Source organism: Otolemur garnettii, unplaced genomic scaffold, assembly GCF_000181295.1.
Source record: "Otolemur garnettii isolate 467f Iridium unplaced genomic scaffold, OtoGar3 scaffold00011, whole genome shotgun sequence".
NCBI classification, from domain to species: Eukaryota; Metazoa; Chordata; class Mammalia; order Primates; family Galagidae; genus Otolemur; species Otolemur garnettii.
In genome coordinates this window covers 24,000,440-24,020,315 of record NW_003852406.1, presented here as the reverse complement: position 1 = coordinate 24,020,315, position 19,876 = coordinate 24,000,440, and the positions used below count along the sequence as shown (strand labels likewise).

The window sequence follows — 19,876 nt, the reverse complement described above, 5'->3', positions numbered from 1 at the left end:
TCTTCTTCTTTTTTTTTTTAATTGAATGGTAACTGTGTACATTAATGCACTTCTGGGGTACAGTGTGGTGTTTAGAATACCAAGGTTTTTTTTTTTAATCTTCTTTTTTTTTTTTAATTGAATGGTAACTGTGTACATTAATGCACTTCTGGGGTACAGTGTGGTGTTTAGAATACCAAGGTTTTGCCTACATTTCCTATTTTGTTAATATCATCGTTCCCCTTCTTTTCTCAGTTGGACTTCACATAATTGAAAGCGAAACAGTTTTTCCTCCTTACAGACAAATGTAGAAGATAAAAGAGTGGTAAAAAAACATCAATCACATCGTGTTCATTAGAAATCTTAGGCAAACATGTGGCAGCCAAGTGACAGCCCTTCAGAGTGCACGATTGGTTAAACCACTCATCCTAGCTTTGAAAATTATACACACAATTCCAAGGATCTGGCAATTTTGATTGTCTTTAGTTATGCTTCCTGGTCTGAGACCAACAAGCAAGTTGATGCATGTAACTTTTCTTTTCAATGTTGCACTATAATGTCATCTTTTAAAACTTTAAGTGACAAAAAAAAAAAAAAACTTTAAGTGACAATTTGTGACCCAGATTTAAATTAAGTTTCAACTGTATCATGTTGCCAATGCAAGTAAGTCAATGGAGATGACATTTTTGGCTAATGGATGAACAATTTTTGTGCATAAACACAATCGGCTACCATAATTATGTCACTAGCAATTCCTGGGCCTCCTGGCTGGACGTTTTTTCCTTATTGATTGTAACACCTTCTCATAAGGTGTGTTTCAAATCTTTTCCTTTCCTGTCCTCTTCCTCTGCCTTCTCCCCTCCCTTCCTTTCTTACAACTAGAGTGTGAGGTCCTTAACGGGAGAGGAGTTTTAAACTTATTATATTCTCACGGCAAACAATAAAGCCTCTGGTTTTTGGATCTAGCTTACAAAGGCTTTAACTGACTCCAAGATACATATTTTTTCAAGCATTTTTTTAATCTTTTTTTTTTTTTTCTGGCTGGGGCTGGGTTTGAACCCGCCACCTTCAGCATATGGGGCTGGCGCCCTACTCCTTTGAGCCACAGGTGCCACCCTTTTCAAGCATTTTTTTGACAGTATTTTATCTGTTAGGATCTTTATTCCATTAGACATTTATATTAATTGTATATGTATTAAGTATGATGAAAGATTTAGGTAGGTTTTTAAAAAATAAGTTTTCAATGGTCTCTATAAAATAGAACTTCTTTCTTTACTTACTTAACAGTCAACTTTGATCAGAATTAAACTGTTGTATACAGAGGCCTGTTCAGAATTCTGTATCATAACATTGGTGTTATCTATCTCTGCCTGTGTTGGTACCATATGGTTTTAGTTTCTGTCGCTTTATAATATGTTAGACCATATGGTTTTAGTTTCTGTCGCTTTATGATATGTTAGACCATATGGTTTTAGTTTCTGTCGCTTTATGATATGTTAGACGGCTTGGTACATATAGCTCCCCCTAAGAACCTTCTTTTACCATCTTTACAATACTGAGTGGGCCCAGCAGGAACATGTCAGTTCTCTGACTATTCACATTTTCTTTTATGTTTGGCAGCAAGATTTTCTTATTTATAATTTTTATTTATTTATTTTTCTATTTAGGTCTTTGTTAATTTCCTTCCTATGGAATTTACATTTGGGGGTTGCTAGTGGGGATGGTCACCCCCAGAACATTTACATATCAGTCATTGCTGGTACATAGGAAGCTCTTGGTTATAAAGCATCTATTCTGTAACTGGCAGATCGTCCCTGGGATAAGAAGGCTGTTGGGGCACTGTTAAAAGCTTCGGTTTGGCTTACAGCAGGAGGAATCTATTGCATGACAGATTATTGATGTTTCCTTTGATGTTATTGTGAAGACAAGGAAAGTAAATAAGTTCTCCTAGGAAACCATGAAGAATTCTAACCAGGAGACTCAGCACACTTACAGCCTGGAACCTGTCCTGACCAAGCCTGGTGGTATATTCCGAGTAGACTTGGGGTGAGGTTTGGGGGCATCCAGTATGGTCTGGAGATGCATCTTCACCCACCGGACACACCCTATCTTTGTGCAAGGCACTTCCTGTGGTTTTCTGGCTGTGCTTTAGCTCCCCTGCTGGGACGGGGTCCTTGCTCCTGAACTGCAGCCCATGAGAGGGCCTAACCTCCCTGACTGTCACCAATACCTTCCTCTGGCAAACTGGCCCCCATTTCAAGGGTGCAGGCTGGGGTCTTCTGAACTGCAAGCTGCGGTTCCTCTGACTGCTGTGTAGCCTGTACCCTTCTGCTTTCACTCCTGTCCTTGGGTCTCGTCACTGTGTCCCCCTGGACTCAGAGCCTGCACCGTGCCCCTCAGATGTCTGATCAGACTCTCCATCACTGCCTCTACCAATTCTGGGCTTTCTTCCCTTCCTCCCTTCTCTGCAACCTGCTGCTGATGTCCCAGCATCTCCTCCCATGGTCCAGCCTATGCTGTTTGCACCTATAATTAAAAGTTGAAATTTTACTACTTTGCCCTTAGAGATTATAGAGCCAGATCTCTGAATGCATCACCACTGAATTAAAACACACTGAAGTTTGTCTTTCGGTGGGCAGCTTAGATAGCCATGAATCCACAGTATGAATGGTCATCTTAAACTATGAAACTTGGAATGCCAAAAACACTCTTACCCTCTGAACTCCATGATGGCACACAAGGTCACAGAAAGGCCTAGATGGACTTGGCACTTTTGCACCAGAGAATAGACAGAGCTTAAGAAAAGATGAATCTTTTTGCCAGCATCAGAATCCCTACTTACCAACTTCAGGGACACAGTCCTGAGGGTTACAAGATTCTCTCTCTTCTGGTTTCAACTGAGGGTCACAGAGATTACTTAGAGTCATGTCATCAGACAGACACCTCACTTCCCGAACCCGGAAGCCACCCTGGCAGGTCTTGGAGCACTGCGGTGGAATAAAGGGAAAAAAGTCAGATTTCTCCACAGGCCAACAGCTCAGTGCTCTGGAGGGAAAGATAGTGGAAAATTTCACACATTTCCAAAAGGAGATAGACTATTAAAACAAACTCCCATGCACCCATCAGCCAGCTTCAACCACTGCAACTCAACCACTGTTGGGTCCCATCACTACTCCAGCCACTCCCATTCCTCCCATTAATTAATTAATTAATTAATTTTTTTTAGACAGAGCCTCAAGCTGTCACCTGTGGCATCACAGCTCACAGCAACCTCCAACTCCTGGGTTTAAGCAATTCTCTTGCCTCAGCCTCCCAAGTAGCTGGGACCACAGGTGCCCACCACAACACCCGGCTATTTTTTGGTTGCAGCCGTCATTGTTGTTTGGTGGGTCGGGCTGGATTCGAACCCCCCACCTCAGGTATATGTGGCTGGCACCTTAGCCACTTGAGCCACAGGTGCCGAGCCCCTCCCATTATTTTAAAGCAAATCTAGACATCGTATCACGATATTTTCCATATTATTTCAGTTTGTATCACTGAAAGACAAGAACTCATTAAAAATTAGCACAATACCATCATTACAACTAGAAATTAACAATTGTTTCTTATCATCTTCAAATATACAGAGTGTCTCAAAGGTCACCATACATAGGGGAAATGGGAAATTGTACCTTTATTTATAAAATATTCATTACAACATTTTAGAAAATATTTATAAAATATTCTCTATGTGTTGCCACCTCTTTGTAAAAATTTATAATGAATATTTTATAAGTAAGGGTACATTAAGCTACGATTTCCCATTTTCCTCCTATATGGTGACTTTAGGGGGCACCTTTGAGACATCCTATAGATTCAGTGTCCCTAATTCCATTTGTCTCATGAATCCTTTTTTTTTTTTGAGACAGAATCTCAAGCTGTCACCCTCAGTAGAGTGCTGTGTCGTCACAGCTCACAGCAACCTCCAACTCTTGGGCTTAAGTGATTCTCTTGCCTCAGCCTCCCAAGTAGCTGGGACTACAGGTGCTCACCATAACACCTGGATATTTTTTTGTTGCAGTTGTCATTGTTGTTTTAGCTGGCCCAGGACAAGTTCAAACCCACTAGCCTCAGTGTAGGTGGCTGGCACTCTACCCACTGGGCTAGAGGTGCTGCCAATCCTACAAATTTTTAATAATACATATATATTTTTATATTTAAATATACATATGTTTATTAGGTTTCTACTTTTTGCCTTCACAAAATTAAAAAGGCTTAAAATTTACCAACAATAACAATGTTTGAGATAAGAACTAGAAACAAAAACCTTGTAAAGAATGAATGAGGATAAATACATTCAGAAAAGAAATCAGATGATTGCTGTAACAAAGTATTAAGCAATAATAATAATAGTAATGCAAAGAAAGTAACATTCACATTTTCAAATAAGAGTATAACTATTATAGAATGCTTTGACTCTGAGGTTCAGTATGGAGTCATCAGTTAACTTCTTATTTTTTTCCCCAAAGTCTCAAAAATAGACAACTAATATTTACAAATAAAAATAAAAGATAATTTCAAAAAGCAGATCATTTGAGACCATCAGTTAGGTCCAATTTATCAGAGAACCCATTCGGTACTTGTTTTCCCATTATTGCAATACTTTACTTAGAAGTCTGGTTTCTAGTTGGTTTTATTGTAATTCATTGGGGAGATTGCTTTTATTATAATTTAATTTTCTTTGTAATTATCTATTTACTTTGTTCCAAACTCCAAATTACAAAACAAGGTATATTAGCTTCCATCACTTTTTGCTGCTATAGTCACCATTAACTTCATATTTTTTCAGTTTATTTATTAATAAATTTCTGTATGAAAATTTAACTTTTTGGTGTTCTGTTCTATGAGTTCTAACAAATTCATAGAGTTGTATATCTTCCACTGCAAGCGAGAAATGAAATAGTTTTATCACAACCAATTCCCCTGTGCTGTTCCTCTGTGGTCAGATTTTCCCCACCCGTCTCCTGGCAATCACTGATCTGTCTCTATAGTTCCTCCTTTTACAGAATATTGTACAATGGACTCATACAACATGTAGCTTTTGGAGTCTGGCTTCTTTTACTTCACCAAATGCATCTGACGTTCCTCCACACTGTAGTAGGTATCAACAGTACATTCATTTTTGTTGCTGAGTTTTTTGTTCCACTGTTTGGAAATACCACAGTTTATGTATTCACCTACTGAGGGGTATTTGGGATGTTTCCAGCCAACCTTTTTTTGAGTTTGTCTCCTTTAACTTGGTGACCTTGGCTTTCTCTAGATTCTCCAAACCAGATGACAGAGGAAAACAGTGATGTATTTTTGCATCCTCAGGGCCGTGGTCAGCATCAAAATAACTAAATTCCCCATTTTCCAGAAGTTGGCAAAACATCTTTCAAACCCACCTCTTTCGTTCCCATTTTCCTCTGAGATGTGGTTTGCTACCTACCCAAATGGCTGTTACCACTGAAGCAAATATAGGCTTTGGCGAGAGAATTCTCAGCTTTTATCCATATATATACATATATATTTTTATTTTTATTTTATTTTATTTTACTTTTTTTGAGACAGAGCCTCAAGCTGTCCCCCTGGATAGAGTGCTGTGGCATCCCAGCTCACAGCAACCTCCAACTCCTGGGCTCAAGTGAGTCTCCTGGCTTCCAAGTACCTGGGACCACAGGCGCCTGCCACAACGCCTGGCTATTTTTTGGTTGCAGCTGTCATTGTTGTTTGGCGGGCCCGGGCTGGATTCAATCCTGCCACCTTAGGTGTATGTGGCTGGCACCTTAGCCACACAGGCGCTGAGCCATTTTATTTTATTTTTTTGAGACAGAGTCTCACTTTGTCGCCCTGGGTAGAGTGGTGTGGTGTCATAGCTCATAACAACCTGAAACTCTTGGGCTGAAGTGATTCTCTTGTCTCAGCCTCCTGAATAGCTGGGACTACAGATGCCCGCCATGATGCCCAGCTAGTTTTTCTATTTTTAGCAAAGATGGGGGTTTCACTCTTGCTTAGGTTGGTCTTGAACCTGTGAGCTCAGGCAATCCACCCGCCTTGGCCTCCCAGAATGCTAGAATTATAGGCATAAACTGCCCCCCCTCAGCCTATTCATTTATTTTAAAAGCAAAATTCTCTTTATCTCCTTTGAATGTTTCTGAGAAAAGCTCTGGGCTTTTCTTGGGCTCACCTATAGTCTGTGCTTAAAGATCTCCAGTAACAAAAAGGAGAATGACACGCCCACCACTCTCACGGCAACCCTAGAACCATCCCAGGACTTGCTAAATGGCTGCTGAGAATGATGTCCTGAGGACATCCTGTTTTAGGAAGTTTCTTGAAGATAAAGTCTTCGATTTTATTACTGTCTATCCTTCCCATTTCATTCCCTAATCACCTATTTCCTGGAGGGCTCATCAATCTCCCCCCCCCCCACACACCTAGTTACACACTACTCTCTCCTCTTATCAAAAGGCTTTGAGATGGCTTGGAAAATACTTAGAGGGCCAGAAGATAAAAAAAGGTGAGGAAACCAGGGCCAAAAGAAGATAAAAGTAGGAGAAAGAAAGAGAAGCCAGGGGAACAACTAGCACAAAATATCTATTTCTTAAGGTCTGGTATACTTTTATTAGAGGTGGGTCACACTTTCAAATCTGAGTTTTCTAGCAGCCAATTCAAAGAGGAGAAGATCAGTCCCATGAACTATAATCTTTCGTGTCTATAGGATTTTTTAAAAAAGAGTACACACACACACACACACCCAGATACTGAGGCCTGGTAGAAATTCCTCCAGTCAGTTTTATGAAGAGGTCACTGGGTGTTGTACTTTTAACAGTGTCTTTGAGTCCCTTCAACCATCAGCATCTCTCAAAGTGTGGTCCAAGGCCACTTGCATCCAACTTACCTCAGGAGCTTGTTAAAAATGCAAATTTCTTGGCCAGGGTAGGCCCAGAGTTGGTCTTTTCAAGAAAGATCCCTGGATGATTTTTTCCCCTGGATGATTTTTATGTACCCTGTAGCTTGAAAGCCACTGTTTCATGGCCTCTACAATTTAGAAATCAAGGTTATCCAAGCCTCAGGCCTCCCACTCCAAGCAGACTGAGCCAGGAAGTTCCTAGGACAACTGTCTAGAATAGACAGCTATAGGGAATCCATGCAGAGTGGAGCCCAGGGCCTGGCCCAGGGGCATCTGTGGGCATCTGTGGGAGGCTGGCAAGTGTGCTAACACAGTCTCAAGAGCACCATGACTCACCATGCTCCATTCTGTGTTAAACCATTTGGCTCCGCAGGGCTTGAGGTGGCAGGATTGCTGGTTGGGGGGTTTCTCCAGGAAAGAGCATTCGTAGGGGTCTAGCACTTCAAAGGTGTCTGCGTTCTTCCTAACACAAATCACCTCCCTCTGTTGCGTCCCCGTCCCACACTCGATAGAACACTAAAGAAAGAAGCAGAGAAGGACGGGTGTTACGTGATGGAAAGGGGAGGGCAACTGTCGTCCATCAAAGATGTTCACGAAGGGCATCACCAGTCCCACCACCGACTCAGACAGGGAGAACCCAAGGGAGCCTGGGAAACGCCTCTGGAGGAGACACTGCAAGTGGATTCTAATTTCTCTAACAGTTCCGCCTCTAGAACGGAGGGTAGGTGCCCTGAGCTGTCCTACCTTTAGGATGCTGGTCACTGAGGTCTTGTTGCCTTCTGTGCTGAGAGTGAAATAGTTCCCCCTAAACTCTCCTACAGGCACACACCAGCCAGTTAATCTGATGATTTCTGTCCGGCAGGCTCTGACACTTTACAGGTGTTAAAACAATGAATTGGCATCCTGGCTTCATTTCTATTCTCTTTGGGACACTGTGAATGAATTAGCTTCCCAGAGCCTGGATACCTGTGGATGGGGGCTAATTAAAATTCCTTGAACACAAAAATCTGAGAAGACCTGGGACAATGTCCCCGATGGTCAACTCTCTTCCTTCTAAGAAGGAGATCAGCAGAAATTTTGCCTCAGAGTCTCACCTCCTCTTTCCCTCACATGGCACTGGGTATGCCCCATGGCGTGCTTGGTGTACAGAGGTCAGACAATTCCACGTGTTGGCGCATTTTTTTAGTTCATGGACCTATGACGTATGTGACTGCATGCTCATAAATTATCCCATTTATTACAGTATATACGTGGTGTTTCTTTGTAAAATTTTTTTTTTGCTCACGTTTGGTTTACTTAGTACTTTATCATTAAAAAATTTTAAAGCTGTGGTCTATATACTTTAATAGACTCAAAAGAATCTACTACCTTTATGAAAGCATATAACAACATCTGTGGTTGAAACTCTTAACGTTAGCTTTGCAGCCACACAATCAAATAAAAATAAGGGGAAAGAAAAATATCTTTGAACAGAAAAAAAATTAGGAAATCCCCAAACCAACAAATAATGAATTAGTCACACAGGCCCTTAATAAACCCGGGCTGCCACCATCAGCAGTTTGAACTTCCCCTGTGCCTTCTGTGTTTTCATCTTCATAACCAGAAAACCGTATGATTTCCTAGCATGTTTTTACTATTTTCTTCCATATTGGTTTCTGAATTGATCTGGAGCGTATTCATGTTTTGTCCCTGTCTTCCAGTGTGCAGTCAATTGGGGGATCAGAGGCAGGAGAGAAGCACCAGGCTTCCCAGGCACAGGTCTGCCCTCTCCAGCAGGAAAGAAGAGAATGTGGCTGGGGACGGGGTGAGCAACAGGGGGGCACTGAGAAAGACACAGTAACCAGTCTACCTCTGCATCTTTGCCCAAGACATGGCACTTCCTGAGGTCTCTGTTGTCTTTCCTGCAAAGTGATGGGTTTGGAAACATGATCTGAAAGCCCCCTCAATGTTATGAGATTCTACCTCTATACTGTGTGTTTGGCAGAACAGCAGACTACTAACCTTGGTTAAAACCCAAAGTTATTTTCTGCTATTTTTGGAAAGTCCTTGAAGAGATTAGGTAATTTAGGGAAAATGAGCAAGTTTCTGCCTTCTCCTACTGTACATGCCCAGAATGGCAGAATATATATGTCTGTGAACAAATGAATCAATGTGTGTGTACACAGGTATCTCTGTGTGTGCGAGAGACAGCATTTAAAAACAAGAAAGGGTGCTCATCCTTGGTGGACCAGAAATTATGGGGAGTCATTGAATAGTGGAAGACAGTTGACATCAAATTGAGGGGGAAACTATAGTCCAAAATGCACATAGAGGAGGATCCATTACCTAAGAGGGAGCAGCCCAGGTGCTTCAGGCTAGATTGGTGGTGGATATGAACACCAGGAGGGAAGCTTTGGGGCATTAAGTGGTCAGCTGAGGTACTGACCAGGAGCAAGTGGGCTGGCCTGACTGTGCCAATGAGGAGGAAGCAAAGAGGAGTCTTCCTCTACCAGGAAAATTCACATAAAAGTGCAAAGCCAAGTCATTTTCAGATATTGAAGAGGCCAGAATTATGAATTCTATTTGAAAGACTTACTTACTGGGTTATGGTCTCTAACAAAATGAAAAAGAATCAGGAAGAAGACATAGAGCACAAAAGCAGATGTCACCAAAGACACCAGTAAGATTATGATGGTGACGACAACAATGACGATGACAACGGTGATGATAATGATTATGTTTGGAGACAGAGTCTCACTATGTCGCCCTAGGTAGAGTGCTGTAGCATCATAACTCACAGCCACCTCAAACTCTTGGCTTTAAGTGATTCTCTTGCCTCAGCCTCCCAAGTAGCTAGGACTACTACAGGTGCCTGCCATGACGCCCAGCTATTTTTGTTGTTGTTGTAGTTGTTGCTGTTGTTTAGCAGGTCCAGCCTGGGTTTGAACCTGCCAGCCCCAGTGTATGTGGCCAGTGTCCTAACCACCGAGCTACAGGCACAAAGCCCACTAAAAGATTATTAATAATGGCTACTGGATTTCTTTTTGAGTTGATGAAAATGTGTGGGAATTAGTGCTGATGACTGCACAACCTTATGCATATACTAAAAACACTGAATAATGTACTTTAAGAGGGTGGATTTTATGGTATGTGAATTATATTTCTATGAAAAATAACCTTTTAGGGCAGGGAAGAAAGATATTTAAAAATTTAAATAAGTGTTTTCCATAAAATTATTTAATGTTAACCTAGAGCTAAATTCAGATGATTTCAACATCTTTTTGGAAGTATTATTTGCTTCCACTCTCTCAATCCGCAATACTTCCAAAAAGATGTTAGGTAAAAATAAAAACAAAAATAGTCCTGTGTACAAAAGATATAAATTAGGGCCAGGCGCAGTAGCTCACACCTGTAATTCCAGCACTCTGGGAGGCCAAGGAGGGTGGATTGCTTGAGCTCACGAGTTTGAGATCAGCCTGAGCAAGAATGAGACCCCATCTCTAAAAATAGCTTAGTGTTAAATAGCTGGGCGTTGTTGTGGGCACCTGTAGTCTCAGCTACTTGGGAGCTACCTGCTACTGAGGCAAGAGGATTACTTGAGCCCAGGAGTTTGAGATTGCTGTGAGCTAGGATACCATGGCATTCTACTGGAGGGGACAACAAAGTGAGACTCTGTCTTAAAAAAAAAAAAACACAAAAAACAATTTAACTTAAAAATACATAGAAAGTTTGAAAATTATGCAATTGAAAAAGATGTTCCAGGTTAAAAAAAATCAGATGGAGTAATGCAAAATAGCAGATTAAATAAATGCATGGAGAAAACGTAGGAGATAAAAAGTAACATTTAATGGGAATAAATGCTTCTAATGAGAGAGATGACAACTACATATGGTTGTGCACCTAAAGAATTCTTGCAGTTGGACTTTGGTAGATTATTGATCTAAGACAAGATGGGAATGAAAATATCTACTCAGATGCCAGTGAGAATACATGTGATCTAGACCCACAGGCAGACAAGATGGCTGCTCCGCATGATTAGAGACTATGAAAGATCACCCTAGAACTAAGATAACATAAGGTTCAAGTAACCCTGCTTGATAGAGAAGAAGGGAAACAATTCTGGGCATAAGTAATAGACTGGGAAGAATATCTCCTGAATAAGAATTGGGATATTTTGCCTCCAGAGTAGAAAAAGACCCTCCAAGCTTCATACACTCCTAGTTAGGTTCTAGGGACTGGGGGAGCAGCAGAGAATGAATATTTTCTTCTTCTAGTGGAGTTATAAAGACTCTAAAACCAGAAACTACTTTGTTTCTGCCTCTCTCTGCACTTAGGGCTCATTCAAGCTAGATTTCGGTACAAGCTTTAATATGGCCACTGCTAGCACCCGAGCTCACAATTTCCTAGTGAGTTACTTCTATAAAAACTAAATAAAAACTCCCAGGAATGGACTCTGTTTGGGTCTTGTGTCCACCCCGGGACTAATTACTGTGACAGGCTGGTGGGGTGTTCAAGATGCCAATTCTCATTCAAAGCATATGGTTGTAGGAACATTTATTTTTATATTATAAAGTCAGCTAACATTTAAAGCTTACCTTTCAAGAGATAAACAAGTTCTACTTCATTTTCTTTTAAGATAATGTTAAAATCACAGGATAGGAAGTGACCAAGAGGCTCTGATATCCTTATAAGGCAAGAACCAAAAACTTGTCCAATTCAATTGTGTCCTGACCATTTTGGACAATAAATTCCTTGACGAGGGCAATAAATCCCTAGTTTCTAATCTTAGCAGAAATAAAGGCTGCCTTCACCAGGGTTCATATCATTCTTAGTTTTCCAAGTTTAAATCTGAAGTCAGCAGGACGCCCACAAGCCAACACAGGGCCTAAATTCCTATACCCTTCTCTTCTGAGAACAGCAGGAATGTCCATTCAATTGTACTGCTTATCTTCACGTGTGTGACTGTTGCGATTTCACATAGGACTTCCCTGTTTCTGTGGGTATTTGGTATAACTGGTGTCACACGCAATCCCTAGTGAATTACCTTTGGGGTTAGGTCCTAGGTGCATTGCTGCCAATAATAAGATCGAAATAGCTGGTAGAAAAAAAATTATAAACATGGAGAGAAGGGAAATAATATTTACTACTTCCCATGTCTGGAGCAATGGGAAGTCCCCTTTATGTAGAGCATCCTACGAAAACCTCATAACAACCTAAGGAGTTGGTATTTTTATCTGCATATTTGAATGAGGAAACAGGCTCAGAAAAGTTAAATTTCTCACCCCAAGCTAGAAAACTAATGAGAAGTGGAGCCGGGATCAGTTATCAAGTGCGTCTAACTTTGATATTCATCAGAATAGTGCTAGAAGTACTTGAATTCTCTTGCTTTATGAATTCTCTCTATTTTACAGGTTGTATTTTTAATAATGTTGAAAGAAAATTGAAGAGAAAACATTTCCTCCTGGTGTCTACATTAAAAAATAAACTATATTTTGAAGTGGTGGAGATCATGTATTTTCATATTCTATTTTCACCTGCTGTGATATCACATGCACATTTCACATCTTCCTAATGATCCCTGTGGTTATACAGTATTTTACTGAGTTATGATATACTGTAATATCCCTAACCATGCTGTTGTTATGAACATCTCTGTGGAAATAGCCTTTCTTCTTCTGTTAATTATTCCTTTCAAATGAATCCCCAGGAGTAGGGTGACTAGGTTAAGGCAAATGAACATTTTTATGGTTCTTGACTTTTATTGCCAAATTGCTTTCCAAAGGGCTTGTATCAATTTACAAGGACGAGGCACTCCATTTTTTTCAGGGTCTGTTTTTAAAGCTACTTAAAAGAAATAAAATTCTATATGGAGCCAGAGGTCCTGATAATGTGTAAATCAGGCTCATAAGCCAAAAAGTCCTTGGAGAACCAGCCAGCCCTGGCAGCCAAATGCTAAGTGGCCCAAGACCTCAAACACTGGTGGTAACCATAACAGGGCAATAACTTCCACATTTTCTTTGGAGGTTCACATTTAACTCTGGAACAGTGAGGGAAAAATTAATTCACAATGAAGTTACTCTGTTAAAGCATTTAGTTATCATCCGTTCTTAATAATGAACAACTCCGAGTTTTAAAATTGCTACTTCTGACGCTGTCAAAAAGAGACCAAGTGGGTTTTGTTAACAGTAACAACATGGCAGCAGCAGGTCCCATTTATTGTGTTTACTGTGTGTCAGGCACAGTGCTACATATTTTATTTGTGCTAATTTCTTCTAAAAATAGCCTCATGAGATGCCCTCACTGGCAGCATTTTTATAGGCGAGGAGACCCTGCCAGACCCCAAGCTCCCTGAGGGCGGGGATATTTGCTTTGCTTACTGGTCCAGGGCTTAGATGAGCACACAGAAGGTGCTAGGTGAATATTGTTCACTGGCTGAGACTCCAAGAGCACAGGTACCTTCTCCAGGGTCCTAGGTAGCCAGCAGTACAGCTGGTATTCAAAGTGGGGACAGGTGACACAGAGTGCTGGTCCCTATCCCCTCTGCTGTGCTGCCTCTCGCCAGGGACAGACACACTCATTCTGGCCTCTCACCTGACTCCAGCTTCCCGCAAACCACTCCACCTTGCCCGTGCAGGGCCCATTGTCACACGGGGTGGCCTCCGCTGGCCGGTTGTTCCCACAGCCCTCCAGGGGCAGGCTGCTGACGTGGTTGGTCATGCACACCACGGAGCGTGTCCGCACTCCGGCCCCGCACTCTGCCGAGCACTGCAAGACAGGAGGAGGGCACATTAGAGGGGAGGCCCCTGGCAGGTCCTGAAGCCACTTTCAAACGGTACAAAGGAGATGGAACACCCCACTTTCCTACCGTCTCTTTCCCCTGACATATCTGATACATAGCCCACTCCAGTTGGCCTATCAGTGTGGCAACTCCCTGTCTTAGAGCTCTCAGAGCAGGCTTCCTTCCAAACTCCGCACTGTGCTGCTGTGACTAGGCACTATCTTTCCCAGCTTTTGCTTTCAAAAATACATTCAGCTGAGCAGAATAAATGCATGAAAATTCGGGCACATGCCTGCCTGCTCATAGCCAAGTCTGGGCTGAGAAAGGTTGTTAACTGAAGTCTGTCCCTCAACATTGCTGCCTGATATGAAGGCAAATGGTTCCAGTCCCCGAAGGCCACAACCATGAGAGTTTGGGGAGGCAGGTCTGTGTAGGGGGAGCTTGCCTTGAAGCCAGGTACATCAGTGTTAGTACCCCTGCTGGCTGTGTGGCCCGGGCAAGTGATGTGGCCCCTCGAACCTCTGCTACACTCTTCTGGACAATGGGCATAGAAACATTCTGGCAGGATTACGGTGAATGAGGTGCTGTGCAGACAACACATCTCAATAAATGTTACGAGAGGCTTTAAATGGTCAACTACTGCACCCCCACTCTAAGACAGGAAAATCGAGCCTTTACTTAAAGCTGTGTAACTGTTAGTAATTTCTCTACTATAATCATACTCTGTCCTCACCAGGCCACAGTACAAACTTTCCCAAAGCTCATAAAGCATTTTCCATCTGTCTTGAAAACTTTGGAAAGTTGCTTTCTTTTGCTTCTTAGCCTATGTTTACAACATTTTCTGGACATCCCCATCTGAGTGGCCCACAGACACCTCACATCCCGCCCCAAGTCTTCACCACCACTGCCATTCTTCCTCATGGCTTTCCCATTCATGTTCAAGTTTCTACCTGAATTTGAAAACTGACTGTTCTTCTGCCTTTGTGCTTCCAACATCCAGTTTTGTAGACTGTAGCACGCCTCTAATCTGTCTGGTGCCTCCCACCTGTTTATATTCTCCCCTGGCCTATGGTTGCAGCTTCCTGCTCAGACTCACTCACCAGCTTTGTAATGCATCACACTTCCAGGTGTTAAGAACTCCATGCTAAAGACTCCATTCTCTATAGCCATCCATTCTCTATAAAATTCTCACATGGATGTCCCCAATTGGCATTAAAAGTTTCCTCTAGTGGCTGAGCGTAGTGGCTTACCCCTGTAATCTCAGCACTCTGGGAGGCCAAAGAAGGTGGATTGCTTGAGCTGAGGAGTTCAAGATCAGCCTGAGCAAGAGCGAAACCCCATCTCTACTAACAATAGAAAAATTAGCTGGGCATGGTGGTGAGCACCTGTAGTCCCAGCTACTTGGGAGCCTGAGGCAAGAGGACCTCTTGAGCCCAACACTTTGGGGTTGCTCTGAGCTATGATGCCACGGCACTCTCCCAGGGTGACAGAGTGAGATTCTGTCTAAAAAATAAAAGAACCAAAGTGTTCTATAGTGTGGCTCCAATCTACCCACACACTTCCCATTATTCTATCCCACACATCTCATGCTGGACAGACCCAGAGTGGCCGCTATCTCCTGATAATACCAAATGCTCAGAGAGCCCCTGCCCATGCTGTTCCCTCTGTCTGGAATGCCCTTCCCCTTCACCTGGACACATAAGAATCCCCTAAAGCTAAGCTCAAATGCTACCACCTCTGTGAAAACTTCCTTGATCACCCAACTCAATATATCCTTTCCAGCCTCAGAATTCTCGTGGCTGTCTATGTTCTGCTTTCTTCTTTATATTATGGTTACTTGCTTCCTATTTTTTTTTTCTTTATTGAAGTAGGTTTAACAACAGCAGGGACTACTGAATCGTCTTTATTCCTTCTCAGGTCAGGAGAAGGAGTTTACTACACACGACTAAATCCATGGATAAAAGTTGAATTAATGAATGTAGACTTGGGCCTCCCTCAGCCATTTTTCTTCTCAGCACTTTCCAATCCTAGACGTGGTCCTTTAGCACATGACCAAAGTCTATGTTAAAGATTTCCAGTCTTCTTCTTAAAGACAGAGTCCATGGTTGAATTCTACGAATATCACCATTAAAAAAAACAAACAAACAAATAAAAGCAATATAATTTATCCTGCCCAACATGATCTGTAGAAAAGCAATCGAATTTTAAATAAAATCTAAGAAAAGGGAAAAATCCTTATAATTCCATATCCTTTTCAAAATATCTACTTCATTTTTGTATGCTGCAATCTAGCCTTGTAAATTGCAATCTGATATGAGTGATCAAACATTCCTGGGCTTGACTCCCCAGGGAAGAAACTCCCTCTGGAGACTAAAGAGGATCAGAACATGCCACCCGAAAATACGCTGCTTCGGTACATTGATTATTTTGAGGTGAAGGTAATTGAGAAACAGCAGATGTAGGAAGCTCTGCCTTCCCATGGCTTCTGCCTAAAATCAGGGCACAAATTTCCCAAGAGAAAGTTGCTTTCTAGGTACCAAGAAGAAAAGAACCTTCTTATCACCAGAGTCAACTCAGAAGAGTCTGAACATATCATCCTATCTGGTATCAGTTTCACCCAGGTACTCCTCAGTTGCTTCCTCCCAGTATTCTGCCCTAGAAACCACAACTCCCTTCTTTTGTCTAATCACTTTTCTGCAATTTATTGCCCTTTGTTAAAGTGGTCTATAAGCTCTTGAGACTAATCACTTCTTCAGTTTTTTTTTTCCACCTCTTTCCCAAGAAGGCCCCTGTGCCACATAAAAATATTAACATCAGATAAAACGCGTACACTTTCCTCCCGTTAATCTTGTGTCAGTTTAATGATAGGCGCAGCGAGAGAACCTGGGGTGGCAGAGGAAAAGGTTTTCTTCTCTTCCAGGTTTACACACATTTTTCATGACTTTGGCTCTATTTGCATCATTATTAGAAACCCAAGACAACGTATCAGTCCCTTAGGTTAAAAATACTTTGTTATAATAATTGGACTATTCTAGGCTAAAAAGTTTTTGGTTTCAGCCACATATGAGCCGGTCTTCTTTCTAATTTAAAAACTCAAAGTATTTAAATTCTCTTGGAAAGAATACAAGGCAAATGGAATCTCAGTTATCTTCATGTTTTGAGCCCTAAAAATATTTCTTTCCAGGTGATTTCCAGCTGACTAGTTAACTTAATCTTCTGCTTTCCAAACCAAGTAAAGCACAGGCATCTGGGAAAGTTCTTCCATATCCTCACGTGCTTAATTTACAAGAAGAATGTTAAGGGCCATGCCAGTGCCCGCGAGAACGGAGCAGTCCAGAAGTTTTACTTTATTGTATCAGCTGCAGCAAAAAGCACACCAAATTTAAATCTGAAAGGAACTACCCACATAGTTGGCCCAGGGAGCCTAACAGCAGGAATAAGGGGAGGATGGGGTCCCTACAAGGTAGCAGAGACTAACCTTCAAAGTAAGGCACCAAAAATACCCACTGACCATCCCTGAAAGGTGTTCTTAGAAGAAGGACCAAAGTGCTTTTGTAGTCAGAAAAGGACATGACTCCTAACTGAACTTCTGGGCTGGTAAAACACAGCCATGCTCGCATTCCTGAGTGACCCTCTGGTAAGGAATGCCTTCTCACTCCAGCAATAGTTAAATGCTAAACTTGGCCCAATTGGCCCCTGAGGGACTGTAAGGCTCTAATGATTATTCTTGAACTTCAGTTTTATGCATCATCTTCTGTGATTTAAATTATTCAATTTTTTTTCTTATTTTTTTTCTTGGAACTCTTCCTTAGAAATTAGGTGTTACAAAGTTGAGGCTGGGGGACTTTTTGAAAAAAAAAATTTTTTTTTTTCCTGTTGCGATTAAAAACTGCACGTATTTAAACCTGTCGTTGACTTGTAGGACTAAAAAGCAAATGATGCTTGCATCTGGCAAAGTCCACGCTCAGTTAAAAGTAGCTCAAAAGATGTTTTTAAGGTGAATCCTTAAGCCAGAAGAACTGAATAGCCCTGGAAATTTAAGAGAAGATTCAGATTGAGGTTACAACCTCAATGCATCTGGGTAGAGATTAATTAACTTTCAACTGGGCAACAGGATATAACCTGCATCCTGAAGCTTTTGTAAACTTTACCTGTCTTTGGTGTTTTCCTGTTTAGGTCACTGAATCAGAGCTGAGTCTCATTCGTGCTTGGTGTGTGCTCAATATGTGTTTATTCCTAGTAATAAAAAATTGAATAGTTGACACTAAAAGTTCACAGGGCTGATTTTATACAAAGTAACTATTCAAATGTGGAAGACCGTCATCCACTGGTCATTCCAGGGGCTGAACTTTTTGTAAGACCATCTGGTGGCTCAAAGGGATCCCCTCATATGGAGCCTTGGAAGAATGACACAGCCCCCAGAAACCCTCCCCACTGTGCCAACCTCATCTAGGTGTCCCCCCTTGATGCTCACTCAGCAGTGTGAGCATAAAGGAGACTGAAGCTCAGAGAGTCAGCATCTTACTCGAGGTCAAAGAAGAAACAAGTGGTGGCCACAGAAATGACACCAGAGCCAGTGAGTTTTCCTTTAATCCAGCAGCATCCTCTTCCCACTCATCTGTTCTAAAATATGCCCGAACATTTAGGAATAGGATCTATTCTGAGAGTAGACAGAGCAACAGTTACTTACATCACAGCACCAAACCTAAACGATTTAAAACATTTTACTTAAAAAAAAAAGAACAAGTTCTCTGAGTAGTAATATAAAGTGTTTATTCTTTGTTCTATTTATAATATTTTTTTGAGACAGAGTCTCGCTTTGTCACCCTAGGTAGAGAGCCATGGCATCCTCGTACCTCACAGCAACCTCCAATTCATGGGCTCAAGTGATCCTCTTGCCTCAGTTTTTTCTATTTTTAGCAGAGACAGGATTTTGCTCTTGCTCAGGCTGGTCTCAAACTTCTGACCTCAAGCAATCCTCCTGCGTCAGCCTCCCAGAGGCTATAATCCTCCCAGAGTGCTAGGATTATCGGTGTGAGACACCATGCCTGGCCTTCTATTTAAGTCAAGCTAGATTCAGCAAGAACCTAGGTAAAGGTATAAAGCCAATTTACCTTAAGCAGAAATGCATAAATCATTATTGGAGGGAAAACAGTATAGAAATCTAAGGGAGATTTTTACTGTTCTCAATCCAGACGTGTATGGGAGACACAGAGGAATGATCCATCACGGCCGTTTGCCTCATACAGTTGTGTTTTCTCTACGCACACTGTGTCCTGAGTCCAGCACCTTTTTCAGATAGTGGCAAATGTAGAGAGAAAGAAATTTAAAAACTGTAAAGAATAGTTGCAATAAACTGATTATAAAAGCTTGCTCACTTGCTGCTTTGGGAGACTCTAAACTGAAAAAAATATTTTCCAGAGAGAAATTTGCCAAAATCTACTAAGAGTTCTAAAAGCATTCAAAACTTTCCCCCCTAATTGCACATAATTCCACTTCCTAAATATTATTTTAGGGAAATAAGAAAAGGTACATATCCATATTTATGCAGGAGGACAGGTGCTGAATATCTTTTTAAATATCCGATTTTAAACGGGCTGGGCACAGTGGCTCACATCTGTAATCCTACCACTTGAGTTCAGGAGTTTGAGACCACCCTGGGCCAGAGTGAGACCCCAGCTCTAAAACTAGCTGGGCATTGTGGCAGGCCCCTGTAGTCCCAGCTACTTGGGAGGCTGAGGCAAGAGGATGGTTTGAGCCCAGGAGTTTGATGTTGTTCTGAGCTACGACTCCACAGTCTTCTACCAATATTCTACCAAGCGTGACAAAGTGAGACTGTCTTAAAAAAAAAAAAAAGTAAAAACCTAAACATTTAGAAATAGGAGATAGGTTCAAGTTATAGTTGTCCTAATAATAGCTTACTGTTACAAAGAAATCATATTTTAGGCTTGGCGCCCATAGCTCAGTGGTTAGAGAGCTGGCCACATACACTGAGGCAGGCGTGTTCAAACCCAGTCCAAGCCAGGTAAACAACAATGACAAGTGCAACAAAAAAATAGCTGGATGTTGTGGCAGACACTTGCAGTCTCAGATACTTGGGAAGCTGAGGCAAGAGAATCACTTAAACCCCAGAGTTTGAGGTTGCTGTGAGCTGTGACACTACAGCACTCTATCAAGGGTGACATAGTGAGACTCTGTCTCAAAAAAAAAAA

General features: G+C 41.7%; 1 protein-coding gene across 2 annotated transcripts in view; it reads right to left on the bottom strand.

Moving 5' to 3' along the window:
* Positions 1 to 19,876, bottom strand: part of THSD4 (thrombospondin type 1 domain containing 4) — a 590,530-nt gene that overhangs the window by 3,757 nt on the left and 566,897 nt on the right. For both annotated transcript variants that reach the window (XM_012801851.2, XM_012801852.2), the window contains 3 exons: positions 13,478 to 13,651; positions 7,244 to 7,423; positions 2,822 to 2,966 (listed from right to left, as the gene is read on the bottom strand). In XM_012801851.2, coding sequence (XP_012657305.1) covers positions 2,822 to 2,966; positions 7,244 to 7,423; positions 13,478 to 13,651 — 499 coding nt within the window. The remainder of the gene's footprint in view (positions 1 to 2,821; positions 2,967 to 7,243; positions 7,424 to 13,477; positions 13,652 to 19,876) is intronic.